Genomic DNA, 19482 nt, shown 5'->3' with positions numbered 1-19482 from the left:
TCTACCTCCCTCTACCTCCCTCTCACTCCCTCTACCTCCCTCTCACTCCCTCTACCTCCCTCTACCTCCCCCTCCCTCTACCTCCCTCTACCTCCCTCTCACTCCCTCTACCTCCCTCTCACTCCCTCTACCTCCCTCTCACTCCCGCTAACTCCCTCTACCTCCCTCCCTCCCCCTATCACTCTCTCTGCCTCCCTCCCCCTCCCTCTACCTCCCTCCCTCTATCACTCCCTCTACCTCCCTGTACCTCCCTCCCCCTCCCTCTACCTCCCTCTACCGCTTTCCCCCTCCTTCTACCTCCCCTCACTCCCCCTCCCTCTACCTCCCTCCCCCTCCCTCTACCTCCCTCCCCCTCCTTCTACCTCCCCTACCTCTACCTCCCTCCCCCTCCCTCTACCTCCCTCCCTCTACCTCCCTCCCCCTCCCTCTACCTCCCTCCCCCTCCCTCTACCTACCTCCCCCTCCCTCTCCCTCCCCCTCCCTTTACCTCCCTCTACCGCCTTCCCCCTCCTTCTACCTCCCTCCCCCTCCCTCTACCTCCCTCTACCGCCTTACCCCTCCTTCTACCTCCCCCTCCCTCTACCTCCCTCCCTCTACCTCCCCCTCTACCTTCCTCTACCTTCCTCTACCTTCCTCTACCTTCCTCTACCTTCCTCTACCTTCCTCTACCTCCCTCTACCTCCCTCCCCCTCCCTCTACCTCCCTCTACCGCCTTCCCCCTCCTTCTACCTCCCTCCCCCTCCCTCTACCTCCCTCTACTTCCTTACCCCTCCTTCTACCTCCCTCCCCCTCCCTCTACCTCCCCCCTCTACCTTCCTCTACCGCCTTCCCCCTCCTTCTACCTCCCTCCCTCTCCCCCTCCCTCTACCTCCCTCCCCCTCTACCTCCCCCTCCTTCTACCTCCCTTCCCCTCTACCTCCCCTCACTCTCCCTCCCTCTACCTCCCTCCCTCTATCTCCCTCCCTCTACCTCCCCCTTCCTCTCCCTCCCCCTCTCTCTACCTCCCTCTACCGCCTTCCCTCTCCCTCTACCTCCTTCCCCCTCTACCTCCCCCTCCCTCTACCTCCCCCTCCCTCTACCTCCCTCTATCTCCCTCCCTTCCCTCTATCTCCCTCTACCACCTTCCCCCTCCTTCTACCTCCCTTCCCCTCTACCTCCCTCTACCTCCCCTCACTCTCCCTCCCTCCCCCTCCTTCTACCTCCCTCTACCTCCCTCCCCCTCTACCTCCCTCCCGCTCCCCCTCCCCCCTCTCTCTCTCTGTGTGCCTAGAGTAAATCAAATCAAATCAAATCAAATTTTATTTGTCACATACACATGGTTAGCAGATGTTAATGCGAGTGTAGCGAAATGCTTGTGCTTCTAGTTCCGACAATGCAGTAATAACCAACAAGTAATCTAACTAACAATTCCAAAACTACTGTCTTGTACACAGTGTGAGGGGATAAAGAATATGTACATAAGGATATATGAATGAGTGATGGTACAGAGCAGCATAGGCAGATACAGTAGATTGTATCGAGTACAGTATATACATATGAGATGAGTATGTAAACAAAGTGGCATAGTTAAAGTGGCTAGTGATACATGTATTACATAAGGATACAGTCGATGATATAGAGTACAGTATATACGTATGCCTATGAGATGAATAATGTAGGGTAAGTAACATTATATAAGGTAGCATTGTTTAAAGTGGCTAGTGATATATTTACATCATTTCCCATCAATTCCCATTATTAAAGTGGCTGGAGTTGAGTCAGTGTCAGTGTGTTGGCAGCAGCCACTCAATGTTAGTGGTGGCTGTTTAACAGTCTGATAGCCTTGAGATAGAAGCTGTTTTTCAGTCTCTCGGTCCCAGCTTTGATGCACCTGTACTGACCTCGCCTTCTGGATGATAGCGGGGTGAACAGGCAGTGGCTCGGGTGGTTGATGTCCTTGATGATCTTTATGGCCTTCCTGTGACATCGGGTAGTGTAGGTGTCCTGGAGGGCAGGTAGTTTGCCCCCGGTGATGCGTTGTGCAGACCTCACTACCCTCTGGAGAGCCTTACGGTTGAGGGCGGAGCAGTTGCCGTACCAGGCGGTGATACAGCCCGCCAGGATGCTCTCGATTGTGCATCTGTAGAAGTTTGTGAGTGCTTTTGGTGACAAGCCGAATTTTTCACAATGCTGTCTGTGTGAGTGGACCAATTCAGTTTGTCTGTGATGTGTATGCCGAGGAACTTAAAACTTGCTACCCTCTCCACTACTGTTCCATCGATGTGGATAGGGGGGTGTTCCCTCTGCTGTTTCCTGAAGTCCACAATCATCTCCTTAGTTTTGTTGACGTTGAGTGTGAGGTTATTTTCCTGACACCACACTCCGAGGGCCCTCACCTCCTCCCTGTAGGCCGTCTCGTCGTTGTTGGTAATCAAGCCTACCACTGTTGTGTCGTCCGCAAACTTGATGATTGAGTTGGAGGCGTGCGTGGCCACGCAGTCGTGGGTGAACAGGGAGTACAGGAGAGGGCTCAGAACGCACCCTTGTGGGGCCCCAGTGTTGAGGATCAGCGGGGAGGAGATGTTGTTGCCTACCCTCACCACCTGGGGGCGGCCCGTCAGGAAGTCCAGTACCCAGTTGCACAGGGCGGGGTCGAGACCCAGGGTCTCGAGCTTGATGACGAGCTTGGAGGGTACTATGGTGTTGAATGCCGAGCTGTAGTCAATGAACAGCATTCTCACATAGGTATTCCTCTTGTCCAGATGGGTTAGGGCAGTGTGCAGTGTGGTTGAGATTGCATCGTCTGTGGACCTATTTGGGCGGTAAGCAAATTGGAGTGGGTCTAGGGTGTCAGGTAGGGTGGAGGTGATATGGTCCTTGACTAGTCTCTCAAAGCACTTCATGATGACGGAAGTGAGTGCTACGGGGCGGTAGTCGTTTAGCTCAGTTACCTTAGCTTTCTTGGGAACAGGAACAATGGTGGCCCTCTTGAAGCATGTGGGAACAGCAGACTGGTATAGGGATTGATTGAATATGTCCGTAAACACACCGGCCAGCTGGTCTGCGCATGCTCTGAGGGCGCGGCTGGGGATGCCGTCTGGGCCTGCAGCCTTGCGAGGGTTAACACGTTTAAATGTCTTACTCACTTCGGCTGCAGTGAAGGAGAGACCGCAAGTTTTCATTGCAGGCCGTGTCAGTGGCACTGTATTGTCCTCAAAGCGGGCAAAAAAGTTATTTAGTCTGCCTGGGAGCAGGGCATCCTGGTCCGTGACTGGGCTGGATTTCTTCCTGTAGTCCGTGATTGACTGTAGACCCTGCCACATGCCTCTTGTGTCTGAGTCGTTGAATTGAGATTCTACTTTGACTCTGTACTGACGCTTAGCTTGTTTGATAGCCTTGCGGAGGGAATAGCTGCACTGTTTGTATTCGGTCATGTTACCAGACACCTTGCCCTGATTAAAAGCAGTGGTTCGCGCTTTCAGTTTCACACGAATGCTGCCATCAATCCACGGTTTCTGGTTAGGGAATGTTTTAATCGTTGCTATGGGAACGACATCTTCAACGCACGTTCTAATGAACTCGCACACCGAATCAGCGTATTCGTCAATGTTGTTGTCTGACGCAATACGAAACATGTCCCAGTCCACGTGATGGAAGCAGTCTTGGAGTGTGGAGTCAGCTTGGTCGGACCAGCGTTGGACAGACCTCAGCGTGGGAGCCTCTTGTTTTAGTTTCTGTCTGTAGGCAGGGATCAACAAAATGGAGTCGTGGTCAGCTTTTCCGAAAGGGAGGTAAGTCTGAGCTCTTGACCCCCACGAGGTTCTGACCTGAAACTGAACCATAGCCGCGTCCTAGAGAGAGACTGATTCAGAAGTGTGTGTGTGTGTGTGTTAGGGCTGTGACGGTCCTGGAATTTCAGAGGACAGTAATTGGTCAGTCAAACAACTGTGTCTCCGTAATAACCGTCCGAATAGCAAAACAAATAATTGGGGGGGGACACATTATCTCCTCTCCTCTGCATGTGCTGCCATAGAAATAGAATGAGTAGAATGGGCATAATGGGTGGACTGGCAGGAATTGCGAGTGTACTCATAGGAGCAAAACAGGAAGTAAAAACAGGAAGTAAAAGCAGGAAATATACTCTGTGATTTGCTGATTCAACTCAAATGACTAAGGATGTGCATCTCTCCTTACAAGCAGGATTTGGCACACATCTAGATACATGGGCTCCGATATGATACAGGAACGATACGTTTCAAACCAAAGGTATCGGTGCGATTCGGTTTGAATAGGGGAAGGAATTGATGTGATTGTGTTTGATACCATTCGATCCATTAACATTTGTTGCATGAACACATTCATTCTATAGCATAGCTTTGGATTTGAAAAGCGAATGGTTTTGACCGTTTGCGAAGTTCCGGAGGAGAGCTGGTGTTCTCCTGCTCAGACTCAGACTACAGGCCTACAAGGCAGCTGTCCTAGTTAGGAAATTACAACTTTATCATGTTCATGTAAAAATGAAAGCAGAACTACCAAAACAATGTGTTATGGTGAATCTGGCCGTCTAAAAGCCCAATCAGCAGTAAGATGTGCAGTCTGTTGGACGTGAGTTGTGTCCACTCTGGTAGCCTACACAAGTCTGTCAGTAAAACACCCTTTTCTACAATGACCCAGCAAATGACATTGTCACCCAACTAATAAAGCCTATGATTTGACATTGTCACCCAACTAATAAAGCCTATGATTTGACATTGTCACCCAACTAATAAAGCCTATGGTTTGACATTGTCACCCAACTAATAAAGCCTATGATTTGACATTGTCACCCAACTAATAAAGCCTATGATTTGACATTGTCACCCAACTAATAAACCTATGATTTGACATTGCGAGAGCGAGAATGCTGAAGGCGCCGTGCAGATATAGGAGTATTTGATCGGGGAGGTTCTGGTTGGCGTGAGCAGCTGTGCTCTGTATGCACAGCTGTAATCTGACTTGGAGATCAATACGGTCATAAGCATTTCCTGCTTAGTTCAATAGGAGAAGACACATCTATTAAGTCACAAAAGATTCCAGATATTTTCAGAGGGGAAATAAAAGGATGTGAGTAAACAACGTCAGTGAACTGGTTCGTAACGTTTGAATGGTTTTTCTGACTGATTCATGCTACATTTGGAACGGTTTGGGCTCCACGGGCCGATGCACTCGTATCTTTAACATTTGAACCGGGGAACCATGCATATTTCACTCAGCTGTTCATTCCCAACTCAGACTTGCTTTAGAATTGTTTTTATTACAAATAATTAACGGTTATGACGTCTTCATCCGTCATTTACATGGTAATTGTGCAAGCCCTAGTGTGTGTGTGTGTGTGTGTGTGTGTGTGTGTGTGTGTGTGTGTGTGTGCCTGGGCTGCTCACACAAACACACTATGATCATTTATGACCGTGTGTGTGTGTTTGTGTGTGCTTGATAATGCACTGGGTTCTAAATTCTGGTGTCATGACAACGCACGACACACGCACACAGGACACACCAAGAATCCCATTGAGCACATTCCTCATAGCAACTCCATAAATCCTTGAGTAGTGAACATCTCCAAGCCTCAGAGGATCATTATTCTCTGGCTGTAACCTAGTAGTTGTGCAATCTCCCTCGAACGGAGGATTAAACCAGCAGAGGAAGGAGAGAAGAAGAGAGGAGGGGATCTCCTCTGTGAAGGCAAGTAGTGATGGCAACCACTCTGGAAAGGAGAAAACGTAATGGAGAGAGGGGAGGGGAGATGAGAGATGGGAGGGGGGAGGGGAGATGAGAGAGGGGAGGGGAGATGAGAGATGGGAGGGGGGAGGGGAGATGAGAGAGGGGGGAGGGGAGATGGGAGGGGAGAGGGGAGATGAGAGAGGGGAGATGAGAGAGGGGAGGGGAGATGAGAGTGGGGAGGGGAGATGAGAGAGGGGAGGGGAGGGGAGATGAGAGAGGGGAGAGAGGAGAGGGGGGAGGGGAGGGGAAATGAGAGAGGGAAGATGAGAGAGGGATGTTAATCGAAGGGAGGGGGAAATGGAGTGAAGATATGGAGATGAAGAAGGTAGAGAGAAAAGAAAGAGGGAGGGATTTGAGACAGAGAGAGAGAGACAGAGAGAGAGAGAGGGGGGGGGGGGTTGTCTGTGTTGTGTCAGAGAGGCAGTCTATTTTTGTCAGAGACTGCAAATACTAACAAACCTGATATGTAATATAGACACTGACTCACACACACACACACACACACACACACACACACACACACACACACACACACACACACACACACACACACACACACACACACACACAGTGAGCCAGGAGCCAGCGTGAGCAGGGAAGACATAGTGGGGTGTCCTCTGCCATCCCTGATTAGAAATACAGTCTGCAGAGAAGGCAAGCTGAGGGACTGTGTGTGTGTGTGTGCTAGAGGTTGACCGATTAATCGGAATGGCCGATTTAATTAGGGACTATTTCAAGTTTTCATAACGATCAGAAATCTGTATTTTTGGGCGCCGATTTTGCAGATTCAAATTTTTTTATATATTTTTTTACACATTTTATTTAACTAGCCAAGTCAGTTAACAACACATTATTATTTTCAACGACGGCCTAGGAACAGTGGGTTAACTGCCTTGTTCAGGGGCAGAACGACAGATTTTTACCTTGTCAGCTCGGGGATTCAATCTTGCAACCTTACAGTTAACTAGTCCAACGCTCTAACCACCTGATTAGCACCTGAGGCTGCCTGTTACGCGAATGCAGTAAGCCAAGGTAAGTTGCTAGCTAGCATTAAACTTATCTTATAAAATCAATCAACGACTGTCGTTGCCCCAACGTGTACCTAACCATAAACATCAATGTCTTTCTTAAAATCAATACACAGAAGTATATATTTTTACACCTGCATATTTAGCTAAAATAAATCCAGGTTAGCAGGCAATATTAACCAGGTGAAATTGTGTCACTTCTCTTGCGTTCATTGCACGCAGAGTCAGGGTATATGCAACAGTTTGGGCAGCTTGGCTCGTTGCGAACTAATTTGCCAGAATTTTACGTAATTATGACATAACATTGAAGGTTGTGCAATGTAACAGGAATATTTAGACTCATGGATGCCATCCGTTAGATAAAATACGGAACGGAATAAACATTTTGTTTTCGAGGTGATAGTTTCCGAATTTGACCTAAGGCTCGTATTTCTGTGTGTTTATTATAGTTAAGTCTATGATTTGATATTTGATAGAGCACTGAGTGAGGGGTGGTAGGCAGCAGCAGGCTCGTAATAGTCAAAGGTATATGGTTTAGAGAGAAATAGTCGACGCGTTATAATTCCTGTAATAACTTGCGGCTGAACTTGAAAGGGGTTCCTTCGTTATTTTACTGTTCATGTCTTCCATAGAGAATGTCTTGATCTACTTCAAATAAGGTCTGTGTTTCATGCTTAAACCACCTCTGTTCATGTCTTCCATAGAGAATGTCTTGATCTACTTCCAATAAGGTCTGTGTTTCGTTCAGGCTTAAACCACCTCTGTTCATGTCTTCCATAGAGAATGTCTTGATCTATTTCAGATAAGGTCTGTGTTTCGTTCAGGCTTAAACCACCTCTGTTCATGTCTTCCATAGAGAATGTCTTGATCTACTTCAGATAAGGTCTGTGTTTCAGACTTAAACCTCCTCTGTGTTTTGGTACCCGTGTAAATCTCACTAGGATAAGGTAACGTTTATCAACATATTTTCATAAACAACTCTACAAAAAAAATGACCTTGGCTTATATTTAGCCAATATTGATCAGTTACTTTGTCCTATGGATATCTACAGTTATAAAATTGGCACGGTGGTGTAAGCCGACACGAAACACAGACCTTATTTTAAGTGAGTCTAAAAACATCCTATGGAATAAATGAATAAAGGAACCGATTTTCAGATTTTGCTAGAAGATGTCATGGGAAATATGACTCGCACTTTGGTAGTCAATTCTTACCATGTCCATTATTAAAATAGGATTTCCTGCATATAGAAATGACAGTTTTTGTTTTCAACATTCATCACAGGTAACTTAAACTCTATTTTTATTCAAACAGTTGAGAGTATTTGTCTCCTAAGCAGACTCTTCAGTATCATTGTCACTTCAGAGCTGTGTGTGTGTTTTACAGATGGCAGAGAAAGGCAGAGCACCAGTGTGGGACTATTACATGGAATTGGCACCAGGGAAAGCAAGGTGTCTAATTTGTGATAAATATGTAAGCATGGGGTCAGCAACGGCCAAACCAAAAATTACCACCAACCTGTGGAATCACCTTAACACCCATCCATATGTATTATATTAAGTTAAAATAAAAGTGTTCATTGTTCATTCAGTATTGTTGCAATTGTCATTATTACAAAAATGTGTGTGTGTGTGTGTGTGTGTGTGTGTGTATATATATATATATATGTGTGTGTGTTTTATATATAAATACATTTTTTTAAGTCGGCAGATTAATCGGTATCGGATTTTTTTGTCCTCCAATAATCGGTATCGGCATTGAAAATTATAATCGGTCAACCTCTAGTGTGCGCGTGTGCGTGTCTCAGTGTGTGTGTATGTCGTATTAGGTCAGTGAAGTTCACATGAGGTCAGTGTGAGCTGGTATTGGCCCAGCTCCCACATTAGAGAGAGAGTGACAGAGAGAGAGTGACAGAGAGAGTGTGACAGAGAGAGTGTGACAGAGAGAGTGTGACAGAGAGAGAGTGATAGAGAGAGAGTGAGGGAGAGTGAGAAGAGAGAAAGAGAGGAGCGAGAGAGAAAGAGAGGAGAGAGAGAGAGGGAGAAAGAGAGGAGAGGGAGAAAGAGAGGAGAGAGAGAAAGAGAGGAGAGAGAGAGAAAGAGAGGAGAGAGAGAAAGAGAGGAGCGAGCAGAGAGAGGAGAGAGAGAGAGAGAGGAGCGAGAGAGAGAAAGAGAGGAGAGAGAGAGAAAGAGAGGAGCGAGAGAGAGAAAGAGAGGAGAGAGAGGTAATAAGATGAACACCAGGAAGTTAACCTCAAACCTCCTCATTATGTTACAGAGAGGAAAGGCTAGTAGGAGAAAGAGAGAGAAAGTGATAAAGAATAGAGTTTGTTTAGAAAAGACTAAAGATGAGAGAGTGGGCCAGAAATAAGGAGAGTAGCAGAGATGTATTTTTAGTGAGGAGGAGACCTATTCAGTGGTCGCTCTCTGCCCACGCTTTGTCACTCAGCTGTGAGGAGTAACAACGTTGTGTGCGAACACGCTGCGCCAGATAACACACATCCATGAACAACACTCACTCTCTCTCTTTCACGAACACACATCCTCTTAAACACACACTTCTCTCCACCAGGCCACCGTACTCTGCCCAGTGGAGGGGCCAGTGAGGATAGAGTAAGACAGGGAGAGGTAGAAGAGGAGACAAAAGTGTATCAAGCTGTACTATACCGTTGATGAAATGAAACATTTAAAGGTCAAGCTCCTGAGCTCTTAGCAGGAAATATCGTCTCTGGTAACTGTAGACTCTGGCCCTGAGGAAGCCTGGCCTGTTCATTCACTGTGAACTCTATAGAGGGGAGGAGATGTTGGCATGGCTGACTGCAGAATGGCTTTCCTCCTCTTGAAACCTGAGAGGCACGTGACAGAGAGAGAGAGAGGAGAGCACTGCACAGTTAGAGAGGAGACCACTGCACAGTTAAAGGAGAGAGAGACAGAGAGAGAGAGGAGACCACTGCACAGTTAGAGAGGAGACAGAGAGAGAGAGACAGAGAGAGAGAGGAGACCACTGCACAGTTAGAGAGGAGACAGAGAGAGAGAGAGAGAGGAGACCACTGCACAGTTAGAGAGGAGACAGAGAGCGAGAGAGAGGAGACCACTGCACAGTTAGAGAGAGACAGAGAGAGAGAGGAGACCACTGCACAGTTAGAGAGAGAGAGACAGAGAGAGAGAGGAGAGCACTGCACAGTTAGAGGAGAGAGAGAGAGGAGACCACTGCACAGTTAAAGGAGAGAGAGAGAGGAGAGCACTGCACAGTTAGAGAGAGAGAGAGGAGACCACTGCACAGTTAGGGAGAGAGAGAGAGAGAGGAGACCACTGCACAGTTAGAGAGAGAGAGAGACAGAGAGAGAGAGGAGACCACTGTACAGTTAGAGAGAGAGAGAGACAGAGAGAGAGGAGACCACTGCACAGTTAGAGAGGAGACAGAGAGAGAGAGAAAGGAGACCACTGCACAGGTAGAGAGAGACAGAGAGAGGGAGGAGACCACTGCACAGTTAGAGAGAGAGAGAGGAGACCACTGCACAGTTAGAGAGGAGACATTGAGAGAGAGAGGAGACCACTGCACAGTTAGAGAGAGAGAGACAGAGAGAGAGAGGAGACCACTGCACAGCTAGAGGAGACAGAGAGACAGACACACAGCAGATAAGAGATGGGAGAGGACAGGTGACTAGGACAGGGTGTGTTAACCACACAGCAGATAAGAGATGGGAGAGGACAGGTGGTTAGGACAGGGTGTGATAACCACACAGCAGATAAGAGATGGGAGAGGGAGAGGGAGAGGACAGGTGGTTAGGACAGGGTGTGATAACCACACAGCAGATAAGAGATGGGAGAGGACAGGTGGTTAGGACAGGGTGTGATAACCACACAGCAGATAAGAGATGGGAGAGGACAGGTGGTTAGGACAGGGTGTGTTAACCACACGGCAGATAAGAGATGGGAGAGGACAGGTGGTTAGGACAGGGTGTGTTAACCACACAGAAGATAAGAGATGGGAGAGGACAGGTGGTTAGGACAGGGTGTGTTAACCACACAGCAGATAAGAGATGGGAGAGGGAGAGGGAGAGGACAGGTGGTTAGGACAGGGTGTGTTAACCACACGGCAGATAAGAGATGGGAGAGGACAGGTGGTTAGGACAGGGTGTGTTAACCACACAGCAGATAAGAGATGGGAGAGGGAGAGGACAGGTGGTTAGGACAGGGTGTGTTAACCACACGGCAGATAAGAGATGGGAGAGGACAGGTGGTTAGGACAGGGTGTGTTAACCACACAGCAGATAAGAGATGGGAGAGGACAGGTGGTTAGGACAGGGTGTGTTAACCTCACGGCAGATAAGAGATGGGAGAGGGAGAGGGAGAGGACAGGTGGTTAGGACAGGGTGTGTTAACCACACGGCAGATAAGAGATGGGAGAGGACAGGTGGTTAGGACACGGTGTGTTAACCACACGGCAGATAAGAGATGGGAGAGGGAGAGGGAGAGGACAGGTGGTTAGGACAGGGTGTGTTAACCACACAGCAGATAAGAGATGGGAGAGGGAGAGGACAGGTGGTTAGGACAGGGTGTGTTAACCACACAGCAGATAAGAGATGGGAGAGGACAGGTGGTTAGGACAGGGTGTGTTAACCACACAGCAGATAAGAGATGGGAGAGGACAGGTGGTTAGGACAGGGTGTGTTAACCACACGGCAGATAAGAGATGGGAGAGGGAGAGGACAGGTGGTTAGGACAGGGTGTGTTAACCACACAGCAGATAAGAGATGGGAGAGGACAGGTGGTTAGGACAGGGTGTGTTAACCACACGGCAGATAAGAGATGGGAGAGGACAGGTGGTTAGGACAGGGTGTGTTAACCACACAGCAGATAAGAGATGGGAGAGGGAGAGGACAGGTGGTTAAGACAGGGTGTGTTAACCACACAGCAGATAAGAGATGGGAGAGGACAGGTGGTTAGGACAGGGTGTGTTAACCACACAGCAGATAAGAGATGGGAGAGGACAGGTAGTTAGGACAGGGTGTGTTAACCACACAGCAGATAAGAGATGGGAGAGGGAGAGGGAGAGGACAGGTGGTTAGGACAGGGTGTGATAACCACACAGCAGATAAGAGATGGGAGAGGACAGGTGGTTAGGACAGGGTGTGATAACCACACGGCAGATAAGAGATGGGAGATGACAGGTGGTTAGGACAGGGTGTGTTAACCACATAGCAGATAAGAGATGGGAGAGGACAGGTGTTAGGACAGGGTGTGTTAACCACACGGCAGATAAGAGATGGGAGAGGGAGAGGACAGGTGGTTAGGACAGGGTGTGTTAACCACACAGCAGATAAGAGATGGGAGAGGACAGGTGGTTAGGACAGGGTGTGATAACCACACAGCAGATAAGAGATGGGAGAGGGAGAGGGAGAGGACAGGTGGTTAGGACAGGGTGTGATAACCACACAGCAGATAAGAGATGGGAGAGGACAGGTGGTTAGGACAGGGTGTGATAACCACACAGCAGATAAGAGATGGGAGAGGACAGGTGGTTAGGACAGGGTGTGTTAACCACACGGCAGATAAGAGATGGGAGAGGACAGGTGGTTAGGACAGGGTGTGTTAACCACACAGCAGATAAGAGATGGGAGAGGACAGGTGGTTAGGACAGGGTGTGTTAACCACACAGCAGATAAGAGATGGGAGAGGGAGAGGGAGAGGACAGGTGGTTAGGACAGGGTGTGTTAACCACACGGCAGATAAGAGATGGGAGAGGACAGGTGGTTAGGACAGGGTGTGTTAACCACACAGCAGATAAGAGATGGGAGAGGGAGAGGGAGAGGACAGGTGGTTAGGACAGGGTGTGTTAACCACACGGCAGATAAGAGATGGGAGAGGACAGGTGGTTAGGACAGGGTGTGTTAACCACACGGCAGATAAGAGATGGGAGAGGACAGGTGGTTAGGACAGGGTGTGTTAACCACACGGCAGATAAGAGATGGGAGAGGGAGAGGGAGAGGACAGGTGGTTAGGACAGGGTGTGTTAACCACACGGCAGATAAGAGATGGGAGAGGACAGGTGGTTAGGACAGGGTGTGTTAACCACACGGCAGATTAGAGATGGGAGAGGGAGAGGGAGAGGACAGGTGGTTAGGACAGGGTGTGTTAACCACACAGCAGATAAGAGATGGGAGAGGGAGAGGACAGGTGGTTAGGACAGGGTGTGTTAACCACACAGCAGATAAGAGATGGGAGAGGACAGGTGGTTAGGACAGAGTGTGTTAACCACACAGCAGATAAGAGATGGGAGAGGACAGGTGGTTAGGACAGGGTGTGTTAACCACACAGCAGATAAGAGATGGGAGAGGGAGAGGGAGAGGACAGGTGGTTAGGACAGGGTGTGTTAACCACACGGCAGATAAGAGATGGGAGAGGGAGAGGACAGGTGGTTAGGACAGGGTGTGTTAACCACACAGCAGATAAGAGATGGGAGAGGGAGAGGGAGAGGACAGGTGGTTAGGACAGGGTGTGTTAACCACACGGCAGATAAGAGATGGGAGAGGGAGAGGGAGAGGACAGGTGGTTAGGACAGGGTGTGTTAACCACACAGCAGATAAGAGATGGGAGAGGACAGGTGGTTAGGACAGGGTGTGTTAACCACACAGCAGATAAGAGATGGGAGAGGACAGGTGGTTAGGACAGGGTGTGTTAACCACACGGCAGATAAGAGATGGGAGAGGGAGAGGACAGGTGGTTAGGACAGGGTGTGTTAACCACACAGCAGATAAGAGATGGGAGAGGACAGGTGGTTAGGACAGGGTGTGTTAACCACACGGCAGATAAGAGATGGGAGAGAACAGGTGGTTAGGACAGGGTGTGTTAACCACACAGCAGATAAGAGATGGGAGAGGGAGAGGACAGGTGGTTAAGACAGGGTGTGTTAACCACACAGCAGATAAGAGATGGGAGAGGACAGGTGGTTAGGACAGGGTGTGTTAACCACACAGCAGATAAGAGATGGGAGAGGACAGGTAGTTAGGACAGGGTGTGTTAACCACACAGCAGATAAGAGATGGGAGAGGGAGAGGACAGGTGGTTAGGACAGGGTGTGATAACCACACAGCAGATAAGAGATGGGAGAGGACAGGTGGTTAGGACAGGGTGTGATAACCACACTGCAGATAAGAGATGGGAGATGACAGGTGGTTAGGACAGGGTGTGTTAACCACATAGCAGATAAGAGATGGGAGAGGACAGGTGTTAGGACAGGGTGTGTTAACCACACGGCAGATAAGAGATGGGAGAGGGAGAGGACAGGTGGTTAGGACAGGGTGTGTTAACCACACAGCAGATAAGAGATGGGAGAGGACAGGTGGTTAGGACAGGGTGTGATAACCACACAGCAGATAAGAGATGGGAGAGGGAGAGGGAGAGGACAGGTGGTTAGGACAGGGTGTGATAACCACACAGCAGATAAGAGATGGGAGAGGACAGGTGGTTAGGACAGGGTGTGATAACCACACAGCAGATAAGAGATGGGAGAGGACAGGTGGTTAGGACAGGGTGTGTTAACCACACGGCAGATAAGAGATGGGAGAGGACAGGTGGTTAGGACAGGGTGTGTTAACCACACGGCAGATAAGAGATGGGAGAGGACAGGTGGTTAGGACAGGGTGTGTTAACCACACAGCAGATAAGAGATGGGAGAGGACAGGTGGTTAGGACAGGGTGTGTTAACCACACAGCAGATAAGAGATGGGAGAGGGAGAGGGAGAGGACAGGTGGTTAGGACAGGGTGTGTTAACCACACGGCAGATAAGAGATGGGAGAGGACAGGTGGTTAGGACAGGGTGTGTTAACCACACAGCAGATAAGAGATGGGAGAGGGAGAGGGAGAGGACAGGTGGTTAGGACAGGGTGTGTTAACCACACGGCAGATAAGAGATGGGAGAGGACAGGTGGTTAGGACAGGGTGTGTTAACCACACGGCAGATAAGAGATGGGAGAGGACAGGTGGTTAGGACAGGGTGTGTTAACCACACGGCAGATAAGAGATGGGAGAGGGAGAGGGAGAGGACAGGTGGTTAGGACAGGGTGTGTTAACCACACGGCAGATAAGAGATGGGAGAGGACAGGTGGTTAGGACAGGGTGTGTTAACCACACGGCAGATTAGAGATGGGAGAGGGAGAGGGAGAGGACAGGTGGTTAGGACAGGGTGTGTTAACCACACAGCAGATAAGAGATGGGAGAGGGAGAGGACAGGTGGTTAGGACAGGGTGTGTTAACCACACAGCAGATAAGAGATGGGAGAGGACAGGTGGTTAGGACAGAGTGTGTTAACCACACAGCAGATAAGAGATGGGAGAGGACAGGTGGTTAGGACAGGGTGTGTTAACCACACAGCAGATAAGAGATGGGAGAGGGAGAGGGAGAGGACAGGTGGTTAGGACAGGGTGTGTTAACCACACGGCAGATAAGAGATGGGAGAGGGAGAGGACAGGTGGTTAGGACAGGGTGTGTTAACCACACAGCAGATAAGAGATGGGAGAGGGAGAGGGAGAGGACAGGTGGTTAGGACAGGGTGTGTTAACCACACGGCAGATAAGAGATGGGAGAGGGAGAGGGAGAGGACAGGTGGTTAGGACAGGGTGTGTTAACCACACGGCAGATAAGAGATGGGAGAGGGAGAGGACAGGTGGTTAGGACAGGGTGTGTTAACCACACAGCAGATAAGAGATGGGAGAGGGAGAGGGAGAGGACAGGTGGTTAGGACAGGGTGTGTTAACCACACAGCAGATAAGAGATGGGAGAGGGAGAGGACAGGTGGTTAGGACAGGGTGTGTTAACCACACAGCAGATAAGAGATGGGAGAGGACAGGTGGTTAGGACAGGGTGTGTTAACCACACGGCAGATAAGAGATGGGAGAGGACAGGTGGTTAGGACAGGGTGTGTTAACCACACAGCAGATAAGAGATGGGAGAGGGAGAGGGAGAGGACAGGTGGTTAAGACAGGGTGTGTTAACCACACAGCAGATAAGAGATGGGAGAGGACAGGTGGTTAGGACAGGGTGTGTTAACCACACAGCAGATAAGAGATGGGAGAGGACAGGTGGTTAGGACAGGGTGTGTTAACCACACAGCAGATAAGAGATGGGAGAGGGAGAGGGAGAGGACAGGTGGTTAGGACAGGGTGTGATAACCACACAGCAGATAAGAGATGGGAGAGGACAGGTGTTTAGGACAGGGTGTGATAACCACACGGCAGATAAGAGATGGGAGAGGACAGGTGGTTAGGACAGGGTGTGTTAACCACACAGCAGATAAGAGATGGGAGAGGACAGGTGATAGGACAGGGTGTGTTAACCACACGGCAGATAAGAGATGGGAGAGGGAGAGGACAGGTGGTTAGGACAGGGTGTGTTAACCACACAGCAGATAAGAGATGGGAGAGGACAGGTGGTTAGGACAGGGTGTGTTTTGGCCAGCAGAGAAAGGAGAGAGACACGGAGAGATACGAGACAGAGGGAGAGAGAGAAAGAAAGCTTTAATGGATCCACTCTTAGAAAAAAGGGTTCCGAAATGGTGGTTCAGCTGTCCCCATGTAGAACCCTCTGTGGAAAAGGTTCTTCATGGAACCCAGAAGGGTTCACCTGGAAACCAAAAGGGTTTTACTAGGAACCAAAAATGTTTCTTCAAGGGTTCTCCTATGGGGACAGCCGAAGAACCATTTTAGGTTCTAGATAGCACCTTTTTTTCTAAGAGTGTAAGGTGTGTGATTGTGCTGTTTGTGACTATCCATTTCTCTCTCTAACATAATGAGGAAGTCTGAGGTTAACTTCCTGGTGTTCATCTTATTACCTCTCTCTCCTCTCTCGCTCTCTGTCTCTCTCTCCTCTCTCCTCTCTCTCTCCTCTCCTCTCTCTGTCTCTCTCCTGTCTCCTGTCTCTCTGTCTCTCTAGGATGCGGAGGTTTGCCTACTGTAAGGTGGTTCTGGCCACCTCCCTGGTGTGGGTGATGTTGGACATGTTCATCCTGCTCTACTTCAGCGAGTGTAACAAGTGTGATGACAAGAGGGAGAGGGGCCTGCCAGGCAGGGACGGTGAGCACACACACACAAACACATTGCACACTCATACTCACACACACGCACACACACACACACACACACACACACACACACACACACACACACACACACACACACACACACACACACTCACTCACCCCTCTCTCTCTCTCTGTGGTGTTGTAGATACAGTATTGCGTCCCAGGGAGGGTCCAGGAGAAGGAGGTAAACCTGTGGTGATTTCTAAAGAGAACCAGGAGAAGATGAAGGAGATGTTTAAGATCAACCAGTTTAACCTGATGGCCTCGGAGATGATCGCATTCAACAGAACCCTGCCTGATGTCCGCCTGGAGGGGTGAGTCTATAGCTGGTAATCCATCTTTATTGTCCATGTTACAACAAACAACATATCCTCTCTAGTCTAGAGATAATCACCTACAACAGATCCTCTCTAGTCTAGAGATAATCACCTACAACAGATCCTCTCTAGTCTAGAGATAATCACCTACAACAGATCCTCTCTAGTCTAGAGATAATCACCTACAACAGACCCTCTCTAGTCTAGAGATAATCACCTACAACAGATCCTCTATAGTCTAGAGATAATCACCTACAACAGATCCTCTATAGTCTAGAGATAATCACCTACAACAGATCCTCTATAGTCTAGAGATAATCACCTACAACAGATCCTCTATAGTCTAGAGATAATCACCTACAACAGATCCTCTATAGTCTAGAGATAATCACCTACAACAGATCCTCTCTAGTCTAGAGATAATCACCTACAACAGATCCTCTCTAGTCTAGAGATAATCACCTACAACAGATCCTCTCTAGTCTAGAGATAATCACCTACAACAGATCCTCTAGTCTAGAGATAATCACCTACAACAGACTAATAACATATCTTTATTAAAGCTGTGCTTTATTGTCCATGTTACAGTGAACAACAGATCCTCTATAGTCTAGAGATAATCACCTACAACAGATCCTCTCTAGTCTAGAGATAATCACCTACAACAGAACCTCTATAGTCTAGAGATAATCACCTACAACAGATCCTCTCTAGTCTAGAGATAATCACCTACAACAGATCCTCTCTAGTCTAGAGATAATCACCTACAACAGATCCTCTATAGTCTAGAGATAATCACCTACAACAGATCCTCTCTAGTCTAGAGATAATCACCTACAACAGACTAATAACATATCTTTATTAAAGCTGTGCTTTATTGTCCATGTTACAGTGAACAACAGATCCTCTATAGTCTAGAGATAATCACCTACAACAGATCCTCTCTAGTCTAGAGATAATCACCTACAACAGATCCTCTATAGTCTAGAGATAATCACCTACAACAGATCCTCTATAGTCTAGAGATAATCACCTACAACAGACTAATAACATATCTTTATTAAAGCTGTGCTTTATTGTCCATGTTACAGTGAACAACAGATCCTCTATAGTCTAGAGATAATCACCTACAACAGATCCTCTAGTCTAAAGATAATCACCTACAACAGATCCTCTCTAGTCTAGAGATAATCACCTACAACAGATCCTCTCTAGTCTAGAGATAATCACCTACAACAGACTAATAACATATCTTTATTAAAGCTGTGCTTTATTGTCCATGTTACAGTGAACAACAGGTCCTCTATAGTCTAGAGATAATCACCTACAACAGATCCTCTAGTCTAAAGATAATCACCTACAACAGATCCTCTCTAGTCTAGAGATAATCACCTACAACAGATCCTCTCTAGTCTAGAGATAATCACCTACAACAGACTAATAACATATCTTTATTAAAGCTGTGCTTTATTGTCCATGTTACAGTGAACAACAGGTCCTCTATAGTCTAGAGATAATCACCTACAACAGATCCTCTCTAGTCTAGAGATAATCACCTACAACAGAACCTCTATAGTCTAGAGATAATCACCTACAACAGATCCTCTATAGTCTAGAGATAATCACCTACAACAGATCCTCTCTAGTTTAGAGATAATCACCTACAACAGATCCTCTCTAGTCTAGAGATAATCACCTACAACAGATCCTCTCTAGTCTAGAGATAATCACCTACAACAGACCCTCTCTAGTCTAGAGATAATCACCTACAACAGATCCTCTATAGTCTAGAGATAATCACCTACAACAGATCCTCTCTAGTCTAGAGATAATCACCTACAACAGATCCTCTCTAGTCTAGAGATAATCACCTACAACAGATCCTCTCTAGTCTAGAGATAATCACCTACAACAGATCCTCTATAGTCTAGAGATAATCACCTACAACAGATCCTCTAGTCTAAAGATAATCACCTACAACAGATCCTCTCTAGTCTAGAGATAATCACCTACAACAGACTAATAACATATCTTTATTAAAGCTGTGCTTTATTGTCCATGTTACAGTGAACAACAGATCCTCTCTAGTCTAGAGATAATCACCTACAACAGATCCTCTCTAGTCTAGAGATAATCACCTACAACAGAACCTCTATAGTCTAGAGATAATCACCTACAACAGATCCTCTATAGTCTAGAGATATTCACCTACAACAGACTAATAACATATCTTTATTAAAGCTGTGCTTTATTGTCCATGTTACAGTGAACAACAGGTCCTCTATAGTCTAGAGATAATCACCTACAACAGATCCT

The 19482-nt window shown here is 47.8% G+C and overlaps 1 protein-coding gene across 1 annotated transcript in view; it reads left to right on the top strand.

Annotated features, from left to right (window-relative positions):
* Positions 1 to 17187, top strand: part of LOC139404910 (polypeptide N-acetylgalactosaminyltransferase 1-like) — a 43854-nt gene extending 26667 nt beyond the window's left edge. Inside the window, exons 3-4 of the mRNA XM_071147451.1 lie at positions 16702 to 16841; positions 16995 to 17187. Coding sequence (XP_071003552.1) covers positions 16703 to 16841; positions 16995 to 17167 — 312 coding nt within the window. The 5' untranslated portion in view covers position 16702 and the 3' untranslated portion in view covers positions 17168 to 17187. The remainder of the gene's footprint in view (positions 1 to 16701; positions 16842 to 16994) is intronic.
* The last annotated feature ends 2295 nt before the right edge of the window (positions 17188 to 19482 follow it).

Source organism: Oncorhynchus clarkii, unplaced genomic scaffold (genome assembly GCF_045791955.1).
Source record: "Oncorhynchus clarkii lewisi isolate Uvic-CL-2024 unplaced genomic scaffold, UVic_Ocla_1.0 unplaced_contig_13348_pilon_pilon, whole genome shotgun sequence".
NCBI lineage: Eukaryota > Metazoa > Chordata > Actinopteri > Salmoniformes > Salmonidae > Oncorhynchus > Oncorhynchus clarkii.
This window is presented reverse-complemented; position numbering and strand designations above follow the sequence as displayed.